At 42.5% G+C, this 21,136-nt stretch overlaps 2 protein-coding genes across 3 annotated transcripts in view; both read left to right on the top strand.

The window, feature by feature from the left end:
• polr1a (RNA polymerase I subunit A) overlaps nucleotides 1–8,225 on the top strand; it is a 60,976-nt gene extending 52,751 nt beyond the window's left edge. Inside the window, exons 36-39 of the mRNA XM_080773505.1 lie at nucleotides 1,125–1,325; nucleotides 3,903–4,020; nucleotides 6,211–6,375; nucleotides 8,048–8,225. Coding sequence (XP_080629631.1) covers nucleotides 1,125–1,325; nucleotides 3,903–4,020; nucleotides 6,211–6,375; nucleotides 8,048–8,148 — 585 coding nt within the window. The 3' untranslated portion in view covers nucleotides 8,149–8,225. The remainder of the gene's footprint in view (nucleotides 1–1,124; nucleotides 1,326–3,902; nucleotides 4,021–6,210; nucleotides 6,376–8,047) is intronic.
• A 7,345-nt stretch (nucleotides 8,226–15,570) lies between these two features.
• st3gal5 (ST3 beta-galactoside alpha-2,3-sialyltransferase 5) overlaps nucleotides 15,571–21,136 on the top strand; it is a 28,093-nt gene continuing 22,527 nt past the window's right edge. The window contains exon 1 of one of the 2 annotated variants that reach the window (XM_080773794.1): nucleotides 15,571–15,689. The gene's annotated coding sequence lies outside the window, so the exon portion shown is untranslated. Of the gene's footprint in view, nucleotides 15,690–17,069; nucleotides 17,187–21,136 lie in introns of those variants that run through there. The other variant, XM_080773795.1, reaches the window with a different exon arrangement.

Here is a 21,136-nt window from a genome sequence, read left to right as displayed (position 1 = left end):
GTGTCAGGTCTGTCTCCTAGTCTATAGTCCTACTACACTACAGCCAGCATGGTCTGTGGTGTCAGGTCTGTCCCATAGCCTATAGTCCTACTACACTACAGCCAGCATGGTCTGTGGTGTCAGGTCTGTCTCCTAGTCTATAGTCCTACTACACTACAGACAGCATGGACTGTGGTGTCAGGTCTGTCCCATAGCCTATAGTCCTACTACACTACAGCCAGCATGGACTCTGGTGTCAGGTCTGTCTCCTAGTCCTAGTCCTAAAGCCAGCATGGACTGTGGTGTCAGGTCTGTCTCATAACCACCGTCTGTGTGCCTCCCAAGAGTCACGTCACTCTGCACATGTTGGATCATGGCATCTTCCATCTTCTAATTCACTGGTTTTCAGCCCTTTTCATATCAATGTCCATTTTCTTATTCTGCATTTGAGCCACGGAACCACTATTTGATAGTAGAGATAACGGCAAACTTAATTTCTTCTACATTCACTAATTGTGTAGACTTACAGAATTAAGTAATGTATAGATGTTTAACAATACTTTAACTCTTGAGAGTGTAAAATGAAATCAAATGAACCGATACGGGTCCATTTTGGTTTCATTTGAAGGGTTCCATTTGGTTACCAACTCAACATTTAACTTGGCAAACCAGACACCACGTCGACCCTATTCTGATTCTGGTATTGGGGATTAACATTTAGAAGAAAGTAATGTATTAATCCTGGTCACTAAACTGCCTCCCCCTGGCCAGCCGGGGCGCCTGATGGAGGGGAAAGGAACTGGTTGGAATAACGTGTTCCTTCCACGCGCTACGTCCAACCAGGGAAACTCCCCCCTGTCAGGTGTAAAGGAGCAACTTGGACACTCAGGCATGAAGGAAGCATGAGTTCAAGTCCGTTGCTCTCCCCTTGTCCCCCATATATGGGGACTAGGTTGGTCTCCCCTTGTCCCCCATATATGGGGACTAGGTTGGTGGAGGGTGTGTAGAGCCCAGGATCACATTAGATGATTGACACAGGGGTGGAAAATGGGTTACAAAATCGTGGGATAAAAAATATATAAAAAACAAAACAAAAAACATTTAGAAAGTAATTCAGTACCCCGCTGTATCTCGTCTTCCTACAGGTGAGCCTGGTCCTCCCGGTGAGCAAGGTGCACTTTGACCTGACGTCGGTGATGGCGTCGCTGGCCCAGAACGCCGTCATCATGGAGACGAAGGGCATCGCCCGCTGCCTGCTGAGTGAGACCACCACCCGGACGGGAGCCAAGGAGACCCTCCTCAACGCCGAGGGCATCAACATGCACGAGATGTTCAAGCACACAGACGTACGTTTCATTTCAACGTGCACGAGATGTTCAAGCACACACAGACGTACGTTTCATTTCAACGTGCACGAGATGTTCAAACACACAGACGTACGTTTCATTTCAACGTGCACGAGATGTTCAAACACACACACAGACGTACGTTTCATTTCAACGTGCACGAGATGTTCAAACACACACACACATACGTACGTTTCATTTCAACGTGCACGAGATGTTCAAACACACACAGACGTACGTTTAATTTCAACATGCACGAGATGTTCAAACACACAGACGTACGTTTCATTTCAACGTGCACGAGATGTTCAAACACACAGACGTACGTTTCATTTCAACGTGCACGAGATGTTCAAACACACACACAGACGTACGTTTCATTTCAACGTGCACGAGATGTTCAAACACACAGACGTATGTTTCATTTCAACGTGCACGAGATGTTCAAACACACACAGACGTACGTTTAATTTCAACATGCACGAGATGTTCAAACACACAGACGTACGTTTCATTTCAACGTGCACGAGATGTTCAAGCACACACAGACGTACGTTTCATTTCAACGTGCACGACATGTTCAAACACACACTGACGTACGTTTCATTTCAACGTGCACGAGATGTTCAAACACACTGACGTACGTTTCATTTCAACGTGCACGAGATGTTCAAACACACACAGACGTATGTTTCATTTCAACGTGCACGAGATGTTCAAACACACACTGACGTACGTTTCATTTCAACGTGCACGAGATGTTCAAACACACACTGACGTATGTTTCATTTCAACGTGCACGAGATGTTCAAACACACACAGACGTATGTTTCATTTCAACGTGCACGAGATGTTCAAACACACACAGACGTACGTTTCATTTCAACATGCACGAGATGTTCAAACACACACAGACGTACGTTTCATTTCAACGTGCACGAGATGTTCAAACACACACTGACGTATGTTTCATTTCAACGTGCACGAGATGTTCAAACACACACAGACGTACGTTTCATTTCAACATGCACGAGATGTTCAAACACACACAGACGTACGTTTCATTTCAACGTGCACGAGATGTTCAAACACACAGACGTACGTTTCATTTCAACGTGCACGAGATGTTCAAACACACACACACACGTACGTTTCATTACAACATGCACGAGATGTTCAAACACACACTGACGTACGTTTCATTTCAACGTGCACGAGATGTTCAAGCACACAGACGTACGTTTCATTTCAACGTGCACGAGATGTTCAAACACACAGACGTACGTTTCATTTCAACGTGCACGAGATGTTCAAACACACACACAGACGTACGTTTCATTTCAACGTGCACGAGATGTTCAAACACACAGACGTACGTTTCATTTCAACGTGCACGAGATGTTCAAACACACACAGACGTACGTTTCATTTCAACGTGCACGAGATGTTCAAACACACACAGACGTAAGTTTCATTTCAACGTGCACGAGATGTTCAAACACACACAGACGTACGTTTCATTTCAACGTGCACGAGATGTTCAAACACACAGACGTACGTTTCATTTCAACGTGCACGAGATGTTCAAACACACACAGACGTACGTTTCATTTCAACGTGCACGAGATGTTCAAACACACACAGACGTACGTTTCATTTCAACGTGCACGAGATGTTCAAACACACAGACGTACGTTTCATTACAACATGCATGAGATGTTCAAACACACACAGACGTACGTTTCATTTCAACGTGCACGAGATGTTCAAACACACAGACGTACGTTTCATTACAACATGCATGAGATGTTCAAACACACACAGACGTACGCTTCATTTCAACCTGCACGAGATGTTCAAACACACACAGATGTACGCATGGATTAAAGTTCCCAGTCGCCACGACTGATTTCAGTCATTTGGATTCCATAGAAGCTGTGAAAGCGTGCTGCGCACCGACAGTTACAATTTACAATGTAGGCATTTAGCAGACGCTCTTAGTCCACGTATATAAAAAGTAGTTATCATGAAACATGCGTAAGCTAAGGACTAGCCCCCCTTTTTTTGTTTCTCGAGGGGCGTCCTTGGAACAACCTACTTTCAGATCATTCTGGGGGTCTTTGACATGAAAAAGGTCGAGCACAACTTCAAGTTCCAACACCTGGCGTGGAAAAACACCTCCCGCTTTTTCATCACTCCAAAACTTAAATCAAAACAGTTTGGAATATCCCAGTTGTGCTGGAGAAACTGTGGAGAGGTAGATGTAAACCACTATCGTGTTTTCTGGGGTTGCTCTGAAATTCTCACCTTTTGAAAAAATGTAAATGAGAAATTACAGGAGATTCTGGGCTTTCAAATATTAGATTCTTGTTTGATGCTGTATTTGGGAGATTTACCAGAAGAAAATTTGGGAAGTGACAGATATCTGATGAAAATCTTTCTGGCTGCAGGGAAGAAAGCCATTACTCGGAAATGAAAAAGGTCGAGCACCACTCACATGAAACATAGGTTTTTCAGAAAACTGTTAGGATTTAGAAGCCTCTTTTTTATGTTATACATGGATATATCATGTTTCAGATCCTGGACGTCAACAGGCTGTACTCTAACGAGGTTCACACCATGGCCAACACCTATGGCATCGAGGTGGCTCTGAGGGTCATCGAGAAGGAGATCAAAGACGTGTTCGCCGTCTATGGTACGTGCACACGCACACACACACACACACACACACACACGTGCGCACACACGCACATGCACAGATACACACACACACGCTCGCCCACACACACACACACACACACAAATACGCGGTTCCGGAGTTCGTCAGTAGTGCTGACGCCTCACAGCTAGAAGGTCCTGGGTTCAATTCCCACTGGGAACGCTGTGGGCTCTGGGGGCGTGTTCTCTCCTCCGCGTCATCAGTGCCCATGCGAAAGAGCCTTTATGTGTGGACTTTGCATGTTCTCCCTGTGTCCCCTAGGGTAGGTACTAGGGGTGTGCATCTGTCCTTTACAAGACGATTCGATACGTATCGATATGCATGGGCTACGATGCGATTCAGAGACGATACATTTATACACAGAACGATTCTAATTCGATTCGATTTTGTGGAATTTGAGGCGATTCGATTCGATACGATACGGTGCGATCTGACACATTTAACCTTTTTTAGATTTTTTATTTGAAGCTAGATCTATAAAGAATAGGGTTGGGACATCTAATTAATTGGAGGATTTGTGATTAATTAATCTAAATTAATCACATATCAATAGGCCTATTTGACCTGATCAGTGAGCTTTTTTTTCAAATGGATTTGGATACGAGTGAATCAATGAATGAATAGGCAATTAAAAAAGTAGTAATAATAATAGTGATAATATTATTATTTATATAATGCTTCTCTGAGTACTTAGACGCTTTTCAAGGGGAACATTAGAAAACTAATAAAAACAACTTTATAAGAGAAAAACTAAGACTATGGAATAAAATAAATGAAAGTGGAATGAGATAGCTGGGGAAAGACATTCTGGGTTTGAATTTATAGGTGGTGGCATATCTCTGAGCTTTGTTTTGACAGTCACAGGTCTGCCTGCTGTGGACAGTGAAACCAGACGCAACGATACAGTCATACTGTCGATGCAAACAGACGTGTACAGTAGCTGCTCGGTCTGCTCCAAATGATATTCCCATTCGTCTTTGTGTCTGCCCGTGTAAACGCAGCATCGACTGTGAGGGTTGGGGAACGAATGGACCATAGAGTTATTAAGGTTATTCTAACGATATGGACCAGAGTTAAACTAATGTTAGCTCCCATGCTAACTATATGCTACCCTCGTCAGAAACAACACGACCATCCAGATCGGGTGGAAGCTGTTGATATCACGTTGCTTGTGCCCGTGGATGGGAAATGAAATGTAAAAGGCTATAGAAGCGTGGATGAAAGGCAAAGCACAGTCAATAATGCTGTGTCGTGACTCGTATCTGCGTGTGTATTCCGTCTGACAACGAGTGGTTTATGCTGCTATAGTGCTCGTCTGTTGTTGCTGGCTGCTGATGCATATAGAGCGTCATCATAAGCATGCGCCCGTCCTGCGCTGGAAGTAGCAGATCTACAAGCTATCTACCCGTCGCAATGCACAGCGCTTTGGGCTTGTACATCTGTGTTTTTCCAGCAGTTAGTTGAATTATATCGATTCGCAGCTTTAGGATCGAACCAACGTCCGATGCAGACGCTATTTTGACCGATCCAGACGCACGTGCATCGATGTAGTCGCATCGTTAATGTTAAAATCGATTATCGATTCATATCGATATTTTTTGACACCACTAGTAGGTACCCTCACAAAAGACATGCAGTAATCCTGGTCACTAAACTGCCTCCCCCTGGCCAGCCAGGGCGCCTGATGGAGGGGAACGGAACTGGTTGGAATAATGTGTTCCTTCCACGCGCTACGTCCGGCTGGTGAAACTCCCCCCTGTCAGGTGAAAAGAAGCAGCTTGGACTCCTCATGCATAGAAGGAAACATGAGGTCAGTCCACTGCCCCCCCCAGGTTGGCAGAGGAAGTGTAGCGCCCAGGATAGATAATTGATAATTGACACTGGGTGAAAAAATGGGTTGCAAAATTGTGGGTTATAAAAAATAAAAATAAACACACGGTTCCTGTGTGTGTGTGTGTGTGTGTGTGTGTGTGTGTGTGTGTGTGTGTGTGTGTGTGTGTGTGTGTGTGTGTGTGTGTGTGTGTGTGTGTGTGTGTGTGTGTGTGTGTGTGTGTGTGTGTGTGTGTGTGTGTGTGTGTGTGTGTGTGTGTGTGTGTGTGTGTGTGTGTGTGTGTGTGTGTGTGTGTGTGTGTGCGTGCGTGCGTGCGTGCGTGCGTGTGTGTGCAGGCATCGAGGTGGACCCCAGACACCTGTCGTTGGTAGCAGACTACATGTGTTTCGAGGGCGTCTACAAGCCTCTGAACCGCCACGCCATGACCTCCAACGCCTCTCCTCTGCAGCAGATGACCTTCGAGACCAGCTACAAGTTCCTCAAACAGGCCACGATGCTGGGTACGATAAAGAATACACTATACTGTACTATGATGGGTACGATAAGAATACATTAAAGGATAATTCCATACTAAAAGGCTTTCTTACCTTTCTTTGTAGTTGTTACGTCCCCACCAAAGAGGTCCAGGTGTTTTTTTAGTGCAAAAGCTCCTTATTGGCTGTTTCCCCTACCATAAGCCCTAAATTAATTGAATTGGGTGTTGTGCTAATTCGCTTATTTCCATCGCTCAAAATTATATATTTTTTGTATATATCCTCTCTTCATAATGTAAATAATATCCCAAGCGGCACACTTTACTACTTATTTCGATGGAAATAAGTGAATTACCCCATTCATAGGCCCATTCAATTCCCATTCCATTCAATGCAATTAATTGAGGGCTTATGGTAGGGGAAATAGCCAATAAGGAGTTTTTGCACAAAAAAACACCTGGACCTCTTTGGTGGGGACGTAACGACTACAAAGAAAGCCTTTTAGTATGGAATTCTCCTTTAATGATGGTTGTATAATTGCGCCCGAGCAGGGAGAAAAATGTAGCAGAGCCGAACGCCAAGATAAAATATTATATGCACACTTATATTCTCATTCTATAATAATATTTGTTCAATCTATTCGTGAGTTATCTGACTGAACAATAACATAACACTATCAAGCATTATGAGCTGGTAGATCCATCAGCTATTTTTGAGTGTCTTGCAAAGAGCTGTGTGTGTGTGTGTGTGTGTGTGTGTGTGTGTGTGTGTGTGTGTGTGTGTGTGTGTGTGTGTGTGTGTGTGTGTGTGTGTGTGTGTGTGTGTGTGTGTGTGTGTGTGTGTGTGTGTGTGTGGGGACAAAGATAACACATAACCTCCAACTTCCGTGCTGAGCAAAACCACAGTCTATAGTAGGGGAACAAAGGGCTCGTAACTCACTTTTAACATGTAATAAATGGTTATTTCCAACCGCAGCCGACGATAATAGGAACAACACTTCGACCTTGTGGTCTTTGTCAAGCGTGTTTTGTTTAGTGTCGTTTATTTGAAGACGAAAAAAGGTTACAGCATTTTGAAGAGAGCAGTCTTGAGAATTTCTGTATATCGGGTGTGGGCAACTTTGACGATGGAGAGGGCTGCTATATTTCCACACTCACTCCCTTCCCTATAGGGCCATATATCACTGTCGTGGCAAAAATAGCCCATCTACAAGCTCAAATCGCGTTTTGAGCTTGTAGATCGGCTATTTTTGCTATATTTGAATTGAAATCCTGAATAATTTTTTGCTATTTTTGAATTGGAATCCTGAAAATTTACATTTTTTCAAATACCTTTAATTATACTTGCGTTGAGGAATTAACTACTACCAGTAATTTAGACTGAAGTAATTAAAGCAGGTATAATATGTTGTGGAATTGTAAACAGCTGAAACCAGTATTATATCAGTGTTCTGACATCAACCTGAGGGCCACATTAAGTGAAGGTGGGGGCCGTCGGGGTCCTCTCTGCTCTCATAATGACGGTGACAAAACTTTCCACCCCTAAACATTCAACCTTTTTACAGACTAAGGAAGCTCTTTTAAAGCGTGTTTGCGTGTGGTTTGTCTCCCCTCAGGGTCTCTAAAGCGTGTTTTCCGTGTGGTTTGTCTCCCCTCAGGGTCTCTAAAGCGTGTTTTCCGTGTGGTTTGTCTCCCCTCAGGGTCTTACGAGAAGCTGTCTTCCCCGTCGGCCTGTCTGGTGGTGGGGAAGGTGGTGAGAGGAGGCACGGGCCTGTTTGAGCTGAAGCAGCCTCTCAAGTAGACTTTTGAAATCATTTTTATCAGATTCTAAAAATGTCTGTTTGAAAATGACAGTTTTCTGAAAAAGCTATGTTTCTATATCAGTCATCCTTCGATTTTTCAAAAAATAGCAGACCTAAAAGCTTGTAGCTATGAGCTTGTAGATCTGCTATTTTTCAATAGCTATAAAGCATAACATAGTGCTAACACCAAAACGGGTTCCCGCCCCAAAATGGATTAATTTAGAAGGAAAATAAACTGTATCTTCCAGGCATGGAAAATGGTTTGGAATTAAACCAAAATGTTTTGGAAAAGTTTTGTTTATATATATATATATATAGTTTTTGGCTATTGATTTTGTTTTCCGTAAAAAGAAAAATGTGTCCCAAGTCTTAACACACGTGAAATATTGATTAACTGTAGAATGTAGTGCTGGTGGCGCAGCAAAGACAACCAAACAACCTCCGACTTCCGTGCTAAAGCCAAATTGCAAAGGCAAGCAAAACCAGGCACAGAAAGAAAAAAAAGGGCTCTCAACGCAACTCATTTCTAAAATGAAATGAATGGTTATTAACCAACAGCAGCAGGAAGTACAGTAAGTGTGTTGCATGAACTGTGAAAATTCATTGTTTAAAATGTGCGGAAATCTAGAGTAGCTAGAATCCACGCCGCTGTGTCTCTGTCGGACGGAATCATTCTTGTATCTCCATATTTCATATTTTTGTTTTTGTTTGTTTTTTGTTTTGCCCTTTTGATCCAACTAGAGTGTCGTGCAAAAAAATGGCCAAGTTGTGTGATTGTAGATTGGAAATTATATTATTTTTAATGTTTATTCTTTTGTCGGATTTCGCCTTTATTTTATATTTTTTATAGAGGGACAGACAGTAGGCTGACAGGAAATGGGGGAGAGAGAGATGGGGGGGTGATGGGGGGGTGACATGCAGTAAAGGCCGTCGGGATCGGGAGTCGAACCCGCGGCACACTGCCAGACTCGGACCACCGGCCCAAGGTGCCTGGACCGCTGAGCCACGGCCCAGGCCGGCAATTCTATTTTTGGCTTGAAGTGAAAATGGTTAATTATGTCTGTGGGTTGTTTGCACACATCCAGTCCCTCGCTGGTGCTGGACAAAGGTTGATACAATGTAGAAGAAGAGGAAGTCCGCACAACACCTCAGCTCCACAGCGCCGTGAGGCAGCGGTGGCCGAACGCCGGTGTGCGGAGCGGTCTTGATATCGGAAGGTCGCTATAGTTCGTATCCCCGGACCGGCACGTTAAAATTACCACCGCTGAAGTGCCCTTGAGCAAGGCATTGATTGAACCCCTATCATGAAATGTTTCTATGAGCAGGGCCTGGCTGTAAAGAAGTTCTTGAGCTTAGTCCAGTTACCCTGGGTAAACAGGGTAACTTTCTTTCTTACCTCAGCTCCACAGTCTTTTAAAACAGACTTACAAGAATGACTCGACGTTTCGGCCATCGCTGGCCCTCATCAGGTGACAATAGTCACCTGATGAAGCTGAGCTGTTGAGTGTACTTGCTCTTCTTGTATAACTATTGAACACGTTATAACAAACAAGAGCTTGTGACTAAATTATAACTAGTTTTTTTTATGTTTTTTTATTTATTTTTACTTCCGATTATGATGTCGGCCGGAAAACCTTTTATCTCCATATTCTCCTTTTTTTTCCCCCGTAAATGAAACGCCCCTTATTTGATCATACTACAGCGCCACACAAAAGCATGGAAAGCAGCAGATCACCGAGCTCCAAACAAGCTGGTAGATCTGCAACTTTCGCTATTGATTATAATTTGAATGGTGAAACTGGTGGTTTCCTCGGTTATGTTCACAATGTAAATGAAAGAGAACACGTGTCCGCAACTTTACAGAGCATAATACTTCTTGTTTATTTTCATATGATTTTGTATATTATTTGCCACCTTGTGACATATTTGACTCTGGGACTCGTATACAGCACATGGGCTGACGACATTGATTCGAGTTGACATTGAAATATTTATGGCCCAATTATATATAATATAATGTATATCTGGCCCATTAGTCAGTATTAGTTGGTATATAAATATATATGGCCCATTAGTATGGGCCTAGTATTACTTTATACTATGCTATTCATAATAATTATGCCCATTAGTCGGACGCAAGTTTTTTGAAATTAAAAGTGTTTTTCTTTGCTCGTTGTACTGTAAGAACAGTTTGTGCTCGTCTCTTTATTATAGAATATATAAGTGGAGGAGGTTAGACGTGTGTGTGTGTGTGTGTGTTTTAAATATTGTTGTTTTAAATATTGCCTACTGTCTTTTTACTCTTTGAAGCTTGCACCCATGGTGCGATAACACCTTTTTTGATTGAAACCTTTATTTCAGGGGAATCCAATTGAGACCATGAAGGCTCTCTTTTTCAATGGCGCCCTGAATACAACAAACACGAACATTTACACCAATGCCTTCCTTTCACTGACCATCGATCTACTGACCCCCCCCCCCCTCCTGTTCCTTTCCTCCGTATGTTAATCTAGAGGAGCTCTGTGTCCCATTCCTCAAACTCCCCCCCACTCTCTCATCTCTCTCTTTCTGTCTCCACCTTCCGGGTGGGACCTACTGTATGACTGATTATTATTATTATATAAACCCATGCCTTGTTGTGTACCTGCTGTCATGCAATGATGTCCTGCCCTGAGATTCGCCTATGCAGCATTCGTGTGCAGACTGTGTGCACGTTGAATAAACCTCATAAAGACAGTGCTGCTCGCCTCGTAATTCCTCACGCTTTATTAGTGCTTAAAATTGCCACATCAGCGTGCGTGCGTGCGGGGGGCTGCCCAACACCCTTATCAAGAAGAATCATCGTTTCCTGTGATGAGGCCAAGTACTGTTGTGTCATCTGCACATTTGATTTGACTGAGGTTAGATGGAGAGGAGGAGCAGGGCCGGCGAGGTGGGCGGGAGCCCGAACTGATCCAGCACCGTATTGGGCCGCGCCGGGTCAATCACCGTGATGTCACTGCTGGAGGCGGGGCCAGACACCACCCACACAGAACACTTGACGGAGGAAGAGAGGTATGTGAAGAGTGTGTATAAAAGTGGGCTAAGCACGCAACCATAGACAGTCAGTCCTTGAATTGTAAATCGCCATCTTTCTAGATCCGAAGAAATGAGACTTTAAACTAGTGACTGGAAGCAGAAAGTATTCATGACCATGTTTATTAAGGTAATACAGTCTAGGTGAAGTTCGGCCCAAATACATGGACCTCTATGGAGAAATGGGGTTTTTTTGGGCCCCAATGACAGCGCCACAACAGGCCATTATATGAACTTTCAGGAACTCCCGATTTCCTTAGTGGCTTCACGAAATATCTGTCTGACTGCCCCCCTGCACGCAACCCTGGGGGGGGGGGGGGTGCTAATGGGCAGGCTGGGGTAGATGTGCTTGCCAATTTTGACATGTGTGCGGTTAGTTAGAAAGTCCAAGTCAAGACCCAATTACGTAGTGTAGTGTTCTGTGTTCAGTCCAAGTTGGTGTAGATTTCTGTGGAGTGCACTAGGCAGGATAGTGTTGAAAGCCGAACTAAAGTCAATAAAAAGGAGTCTCCCAAAGTTTTCAGGAGTAGCCCGTTTTGTACAAAATGCTGCACATGTCCTGCTCATCCAGAATTCTATCCTCAGAGATGCTATGAGTGATCTGGCTCTCAACAAAATGAAGACAATTGTTGCAAGAAACAAACAAACAAAAAAACATGTTGATATTATATATATATTACTTGTTAGTTCAAGGCTGATTATCTGTGTTTGAGACACTATTTTGGTTTATTTATTTTATTTTACATTATAATCAGGCAGCGATTCAAGGATTTCACAGTAAAGTCCAAAGACTTATTTCCACTGAGGTCCTCTCACACTGAACGGAACAATACTTTAAAATACATCACAAGTACGTCCCTATCCATCCCTCTGAGATGACCCTTTATATGGGGACCTTTTCCAGTAGCCATTGTTTAGTCTTCTGTTTAATATCGAGGCTACTCTATGCACATGTTTGGCCATCAGTTTCTGGAGCACACGTCATTACATCAAGCTGGCTGTCGGTAACCAGTAACGCCTAATGATGGGCTTTAGGAGCTACACTGGATGTCTGGTCCCTTAAGACATTTTGGACTGATGTTGATTTAAAATAAGGCTTCTAAACCCTAATAGTTCTCTGAAAAACCCATGTTTCTATGTCAGTGGTGCTCAACCTTTTTCATGTCAAGGACCCCCAGAATTATCTCTATTGGGCCACGGACCCCCATCTCAATGTAGTTCCAGAAACTCCCCCAGAAGCAAATATTTTAGTTAAATATGTTCGCTCGGAAATATATATTCAATGGTTTGCGCCACATTTTAACGATTTTTTCAAAAATAGCAGACCTACAAGCTCGTAGCGCGCTATGAGCTTGTACTGTATATCTGCTATTTTCCAATATCTAAATTATAACATAATGTTTAAAACACCAAAAGGGGTTCCTGCCCAAAATGGATTAAGCCCTATCACCACACCAGAGTTGCAACATGCAAGAACTTGCAAACATTATCCCCAATGGCATGTTGCAAAGGAGTTATGGAATACTTAATAAGTGCTTGCTCAATCAAACTCATTTGTATTTCCTGATGCAAATATATCAACTTCTTTGGTGTGGCTAGTGAAAGATAGCCTACGGCAATATGTGTGTTGTGTAACTTACAGGAAGACTGGTCGCAGTCAGTAAAACCGTGTGGAGTGTGGTTGAAAGATGGCGATGACTAAGATCATGTGTAGGTTTGGCAGTGGGGGCCTGGGTTGGGGGCCGGGGAGGAGGAAGATGTTAGATCATGTGGAGGTTTGGCGGGGGGGGCCTGGGTTGGGGCCGGGGAGGAGGAAGATGTTAGATCATGTGGAGGTTTGGCGGGGGGGGCCTGGGTTGGGGCCGGGGAGGAGGAAGATGTTAGATCATGTGTAGGTTTGGCAGTGGGGGCCTGGGTTGGGGGCCGGGGAGGAGGAAGATGTTAGATCATGTGGAGGTTTGGCGGGGGGGGCCTGGGTTGGGGCCGGGGAGGAGGAAGATGTTAGATCATGTGTAGGTTTGGCAGTGGGGGCCTGGGTTGGGGGCCGGGGAGGAGGAAGATGTTAGATCATGTGTAGGTTTGGCAGTGGGGGCCTGGGTTGGGGCCGGGGAGGAGGAAGCTGTTAGCACGTCTGAGGTTGCGGGTGGATGTTTGTTTTGTGGAGTACTAGGCCTAATAATAAAACTATTTGTATAGCACCTTTCATGACATGCAATGCAGCTCAAAGTGCTTTACAGAGCGATGGAAAAAGAAAAGAAAAGCAAGGCATAAACATAAAAAACAAGCAGTAATGCAATACAGTGAGGACATGAATAGCAAAAAATAAAAGATCAATTAAAAGCAATGTTGTAGAAGTGGGTCTTGAGCTGTGCTTTAAAAATGTCTACAGAGGCTGCCTGACGAAGGTACAGTGGGAGCTTGTTCCATGCCGACGGCCCCTAGAAGCAAAAAGCTGCTTCCCCGTATTTCTTAGTTGCCATTTTTTTAGGCAAAGCGAGCAGGCCAGCAGTGGAAGACCTTAGGGGGGGCGGTTTGGGACATATTTAGGCAGGCAGTCATGTAGGTAGGAAGGTGCGAGACCATTGAGAGCTTTATACACAAGTAAAACATTTTTTAAATCAATCCTAAAAACAACCGGAAGCCAGTGCATTGAAGCCAAAACTGGAGTAATATGTTCTCTCATCTTAGTTCTATGGGTGTAGGTAGGTGGGGAGGGGCATGTCCGTTTATGCAGTTATGAGGGATTAGCAGCAGGAGTTGTAGTGGATCCTGGCTGAAACGGAGCCAGTGCAACCAGAACAGGATGGGTGTTACTGCAAGAGTCTTTCCGAGTTCTCTTTCTTCACCATCACTGTTCAGTTCTTGCTGATGAGACAAATGCTTACAGTTGAGTAATGATGAGAGAGCTCTATCGACTCGAGTTCCAAAAAAGCTGTAGCTACTGTATGTACAGATACAGGCTGAAATTTCAGTTCCTTATTTATTTTTCCCCAGTTCTCTGTGTGCTGGAAAGGTCCAGTCAAATGATATGCGGTCACGCCGGTCAGAAAGGCTCTTAAGAACAAGTTCCCTTCCTTCACTATCACTGCATGGGCTAGTTGCTGCAATTAATTCAAAGATAATTTATTGTATATCTTTTGTGTCATGCCCTCTGTTCCCATTTCCCAAACTCATTCAACGGCATGTCTATATCATTGTGGTTGAAAAATAGTAGTAGCTTTAGACACTATTATAGAGACCTTATTGCTTAGATTAGCTGGTATAGAATTCCACAGAGCTGATTTAGAGTTAATTATCCCGTGTATAGTGAGGGGACCTTTGGTTCTGGTTGCCATGCATGGGTTATAAGCATGTCATGTCGGAAACATAGGAAGGAGCTTAATATGTTCACATGTTCAAACTATATAGCAGCAGCATTCTGAACAAGCTGTAACTTCATCAGTCCAGCAAAGAGAGCATTGCAATAATCTAGTCTACTGTTCTACTAGTTGAGGTGAACAAGTACGTTGATGCGAAAGCATAGGTGCCACGTACGGTTTGTATGTATTTGATAGACTGACTCATCTGCTGATTGATGTGGCTTCACTCATTTATTATTTTATTTTTGAGTGGTGCAACCACTCCTTTAGACAGCTGTGTGTGTCCCTGGGTCTGTCTGTCTGTCTGTCTGTCCAACCAAGCACGGAAATAGCTTTATAGTGTCTGTTCACCATCAAGTGTCACTGTTGCACAGCCTAACACACAGGCTAGGGAGGAGGGCTTGTACAGTACATTACAGTACAGTACAGTACAGTACAACATTTCAGACGATAACGAATATGAGGTCCACTGTAATTTAAATTCCCAGGCTGATTTTCTGCTTGCTGTTTCCGCGCCACCTCTCTGAGTACCATTTTTGTTGGCCCTGTTTTCCTGACCTTTGACCTCTGAGAATCTTAGAATGTATGTACTGTAATTTTTACATTTGTAATAATGGGCCTATAATACAAAAATGAAATATATCTTTCTAAATGTAGGAAAAGAAAATTGGATTTTATACTCTAATCGTGACCCAATTAAGGTTGACTCATAAATGGGTATGAGTTTGTAGAATGGGTACAGTTCAAACGATAGTAGTCTACACATCATAATGTCAATACAACTGCTACGAGGATAAAACCAGAAATAGCACTAAAAGACTTGTCACTTGGAGCCGGACCGTCACCGTCACCTAGAGTAGACCCACTGTTTCGGAACCAAACTATAGTAAGCCTATAAATCTGAGCTTTTATTGTGAAGGCTGCGGAAAACGTGACGTCTCCACTCCAGTTCGGTTGAGTTCATCTCGCTGGTGGATTCAAAGATAATGCTGAAGCCTGCTGCGGTGGAATTGATGAAAACAACGGAGTGAGATTCCTAAATGACCGTCCAGTCTGCAGTCAGAGAGAGCCACCATATGGCGGTGCATTCACACCTATACGGACGGGTGAGTGAGTGCTTCATCTGTCAACTATATACCGGTAGATGAACATGAGCAAATAGGACAAGAAGAGACACGGGACCTTTTTAAAAATCTGTACTCTACCGCAATCCGCTATCCGAGCTGCTGTTACACCGACATGTGTGACTTTATGTAGCCTGCGACCGACCGCAAGCGTTGCCATGTCTGATTAGTATAAGCGACTTTGGCCTTTTATTATAATTGTTTTCTTTTTTGATTGATTGAAATATTTATTAACAGTTTGCAGAATTACAGTACATTTCAAGCACAAACTCAATACAAAGACAGTCTGTTAACTGTGAGTGGACGACCCAATTAAGCATTACACTTGTTTACAACAGGGTCCACCTTGTTCAATTGATAAAGAATCATGTTCAATTCATCTTCCTGACATGTACAGTCCAATTGTTTACCAAAATTATATACCAATATTTTAGTTAACGGGTTGCGGTTTTCTTTTTTCTTATTCTTCTTTATTTATTAACAGTTTGCAGAAAACAGCACAGGGTCTTTACACTCATAGTAGCCGACTCAATGAATCTAAAGTTATGCTAAACCATTGGTTCTCAACCAGTGGTCCGGGGACCACCAGTGGTCCTTGAGGGTGTTCCAGCCAGGTGGTCCCCTGCTAAATGATGGAGAGTTGGTAAACCAAATGGACCCTATTAGATCGTTTAACTCTTGACAGTGTAAAAAGAAAGCACTTTCATGTTACACTCTACAAGAGTAAATTAAAGTAAAATTGTTTGTAGATCTGCCCTTGATTGATTGAATTATGTATTGATTAACACTAACAGTTTACAGTGACAGGCACAGGAGAGAGTTCAGACCCGAGAAAGAAAGGTGTGTGTGTGTGTGTGTGTGTGTGTGTGTGTGTGTGTGTGTGAGAGAGAGAGAAATTGGACATTCTGCATATTTTATTTGAATTCGGGACTTTTTGAGTATGTACTTTTTATTATTATTATTATTATTATTATTATTATTATTATTATTATTTTAAGAATATGACTAGTAGCCTACATTTTCCAAAACAGATGGCTGGTCTGTGTCCTCATGTTCTTGTGGACACTGACTGATTTATTGCATCGTGATTCTGAATCACCAACCATCACATTTACTAGTTTGCTAGTGTGTGTGTGTGTGTGTGTGTGTGTGTGTGTGTGTGTGTGTGTGTGTGTGTGTGTGCGTGCCGTGCGTGTGCCTTAAATTAATTAAACAAGCAGTTTAACTGTTTAACTGTTAATACACCAAGCAGTTTAATTGCTTTCAGCCTCGCTTGTTTACCACAGTCTGTCGGTCACGTAATTCGATAGGTCACCACAAGCGATGCAACCGCTAGCGTCGTTTTACATGCACTGTTAGGTTTTCTTCTCGTCAGTAAACATACAGCGATATGGATCTTAAAGCAGCGCCGCACCGTTCCATCATCACTTCATCAGCTTGGTTATAGTTTTGATATCAATTGTTATTCAGACGTCTCTGGTGAGTTTTTCTGCGCTCGTTTTTCCTTCATAGATGTAAAGCTGTGCTGTTTGTTTGTAGATTAAGAGGAATGCGTTGGCATCCCCGAAGAGAAAACAACCGCATTTTGTAGTGATAATAATAATGAAACACATACAGTCAGACATGCATTCTCTCTGCATGACTGTTATGCTACTCAAAGTAAAAAGGGCTGCAAAATATATCGATATATTTTGCAGCCCTTTTTACATAATTTACTAAATAATTAGCCAATTTATTCGTTAATTTATCGAAAACATGTTATTTTTAAAAGAAAAATACATAAATAATCTACGGACGCATTTTTTGTGAGCTTATGTGCACCTGCTGCTATTTTAATGTTTATTTATTTTGTAACTTTTCACCTAGAATGACATAAACGCAAATAGCTTAATCGATTTTCTTAGAAGCGGTGGCGACATGCCAACTAGGGTTCAGTTGTGTTTGTGTGTCTGTGTGTGTGTGTGTGTGCGCGCGCGTGCGTGTGCGTGCGTGCGAGATATTATATTGATTAGTTGGATTTAACTGTTGCAACCTTTTTCTGCACCACACACAAGTACAGTATTATAGCATACACAGTAACAGTAACATATAATTGCCATATATTTCCATAATATGTTAGTATATTTAAAATAAAACCATAGCACCACCATTAGCCTTTTCATGTGCACGCACCGGGAACCGCTACATTACATTAGATGATTAGAAATTAGATACTTTAATTCAGTTTGACATGTCAGCATATACACAGGGATGACCTGCTGCAAAGTAGAAGTGACCTCTCTACTGGTGTGTGTGTGTGTGTGTGTGTGTGTGTGTGTGTGTGTGTGTGTGTGTGTGTGTGTGTGTGTGTGTGTGTGTGTGCGTGTGTGTGTGCCTGTGTGGTGACCTCTCTAATGATCAATGTGTGTGTGTGTGTGTGTGTGTGTGTGTGTGTGTGTGTGTGTGTGAGATGTTAGTTAATTATTTAGGAATCCAACATGGACAGAATACTGTAGTGATGATGTCATACAGTAGGCTACCGTCATCACAGTCTGGTATAAACCTTATCCTATCCATATCTCCATTATAAAAACCTTATATAAACCTTATCCTATCCGTATCTCCATTTATGATAACCTTATATAAACCTTATCCTATCCGTATCTCCATTTATGATAACCTTATATAAACCTTATCCTATCCGTATCTCCATTTATGATAACCTTATATAAACCTTATCCTATCCGTATCTCCATTTATGATAACCTTATATAAACCTTATCCTATCCGTATCTCCATTTATGATAACCTTATATAAACCTTATCCTATCCGTATCTCCATTTATGATAACCTTATATAAACCTTATCCTATCCGTATCTCCATTTATGATAACCTTATATACCGGTAAACCTTATCCTATCCGTATCTCCATTATAATTCAACCAGACAATTCTGTGCAGGGGCGCACGCAACGAGGGCAGTATTTACTGCCCTATTAGCCTAAACACACATTGAAGTCCATAGACTTGGCTGGCACAAATTACATCACAATTTGTAACCCTAAAAAAAAACATCAAAAGTCCATAGACGGTGACGCACATTATATTTTATTTTACCCTAAACAAACGTTAAATTCCATAGACCTTTGCCGGGATGGGAAATGTATAATAAGGCTCTTGACAAACGTCCATAGACTTGGCTGGCCTATGACGTAATTTCGGATTTCTTTCGGAGGAAGCCTCACCCCATGAAGGTCACCCCATGGTGCAGAGCCTGGTGGAGAGGCGGTTAGTGTTGTGGAGGTTGCGAGTGGTGGAGGGTTTATGTCTAACTTGACTCTGTTTTGTCAGTTTGTGTCTCGAGCAGGGAGGGGCATCACCGGCATAGATGCATTGGTACTAGGTTGAGAGCTTGTAGATCAGCTATTTTTTGGAGCGCAACCCAGCACACTTTATTTACTGGAGATGCGGTGTAACGACATGGAGTTTTCTCAAAGCAAAAATGCTGTGTTCAAGTTCAGGAGACTCAGGAAAAGGGAAGCAATTCTCCTGAATGCTGCCTTCCGGTATGGCATGGAAAGGAGTGGCATGTGCATTTCTTTATACTAAATGCTGCATTCGTGGTCTGGAGAGGGCAGTTGTTTTTACCAAAAAAAAAAGGGCAGGGGGCTGAAGCCCCTGTTGATGTCTGTGTGTGCACGTCCCTGCTCGTACACTGGTCATTCTATGTATTAATGCTGTGTAGGTATAAGTGTAGCTCTTGATTGTTTTATTCATTGACGTACTGTTTTACCTGTATGTGTTTTGTTGCAATGCTGTTTGTCTCAAACGGAGGAGCGCATGCAGTGAAAATAAGTCCAAATTCTTTCCTGTGTTTGTATCCTTGACGCTTCCTCGATTAACTTGTTTTTCCTGCACAACGTGACGTCTAATCAAATCAAATCAAATCAAATGCGTTACAGCAGTCTGGCTCTTCAGCATCAGACAGTGCGAGGAGTGCTATACGTAGGTCTAGGAGATCTGTTCTGCCTGCAGCGATAAGATTGTAATCATAATAATAACTTGGATGGACATGATGTTGAATTCAAGCCATTTTACTCTTATAACTAGTGTTTGTTCTGTTGTTCTTTTAACCCATTTAGACCGGAGGACCATTCTACAAATGCCAGTTTTCTGGAAAAAAACTATTTTTCTATCTTCAGTTCAGTTCAGTTCAGTTCAGATTGATTTTCGTCATAAAAAAAAAGAAGAAAAACGTGAAATTACATCGTCGTGTTTTTTGACACTTTTTTGTTTTAATGTAGAGACCAAAAATGTTTAGGCTGAAGCCAATGGCTTATTGTGCCTAATGCCTATCCCAGTATGTATGTCCCAGTAGGGGGGACATACAACTGACAGATAAACAAAGAGAGAAAAAACAAACAAACAAACAACTGTTGTATTATATAGTTATTAGACTTATTAGACCTTGTAGGTTGACTATATGCTTGATGCATAGTTATAGTCTGAGATGTTTTATTATGTGTTTTTATTGGGGTCTCTATAGAGAGCTGCATGCTGTAACACATTAATGTTCCCTCAGGCATGAATAAACTACCTATACTTACAGTAGTTAAGGTTTCCACAAGACAGCAACCATACATGTACATGATGCAGTCCTTTTCACTCTTGACATAACAATCAGATGATTTTAATATATAATATAACCTTTATTCCTTGGGTAAATACCTGTCCTGTGTCGTACAATAATGGTAGCTATATTAGTATTAGCCCAATGTTGCTGTTAAATAGTGTATAAAACCCAACTCATTTCACTTGAATAATGTTGATAAAACCGCAGAGCAAACATTTGGACCTGTGTGTGCGTGCGTGCGTGCGTGTGTGTGTGTGTGTGTGTGTGTGTGCGCGCGCAGAGAGACGGATAATTATTTAATGAAAATCAAGATTTAACGTTCTGTCTCACTGCAGCCCACGTAGGCTACACGCTATCACAAACATTCGCCCTGTGTAGCCTGGCTATGTGTGTGTGTGTGTGTGTGAGAGAGAGAGAGAGAGAGAGAGAGAGGAGTCTCTCGTGCTTGTATCACGGCACCCTGCACGTGCGTGAGATGTAAAAATGAATAAAATAAAAACAAATTAATATCGGGTCTGGATGGCATCTTGGTGAACTTGGTGCAGTGTGTGATGCCTCGTCTGCGGCCAATCGTTTAGTGTGAAAGCCACAACGATATAATGACAAGACGATTAAAAAAAAAGACTCCTGCAGTGTGAAATACACAACGATCTGATGACTCGCCGACAACTTTACAACTCCTACAGTGTGTAGGGGGCCATTAAAGAGGCAGGGGCTGAAATTCCATAAGAGGGCACTTGCCACTTTTGGACAAAAATAGCAGATCTACAAGCTGAGAGCTTGTAGATCTGCTTTGTTTGAAGCGCAACCCAGCAC

This window comes from Protomyctophum bolini (assembly GCF_963924005.1).
Source record: "Protomyctophum bolini genome assembly, chromosome: 10".
Classification (NCBI taxonomy): Eukaryota; Metazoa; Chordata; class Actinopteri; order Myctophiformes; family Myctophidae; genus Protomyctophum; species Protomyctophum bolini.
This window is presented reverse-complemented; position numbering and strand designations above follow the sequence as displayed.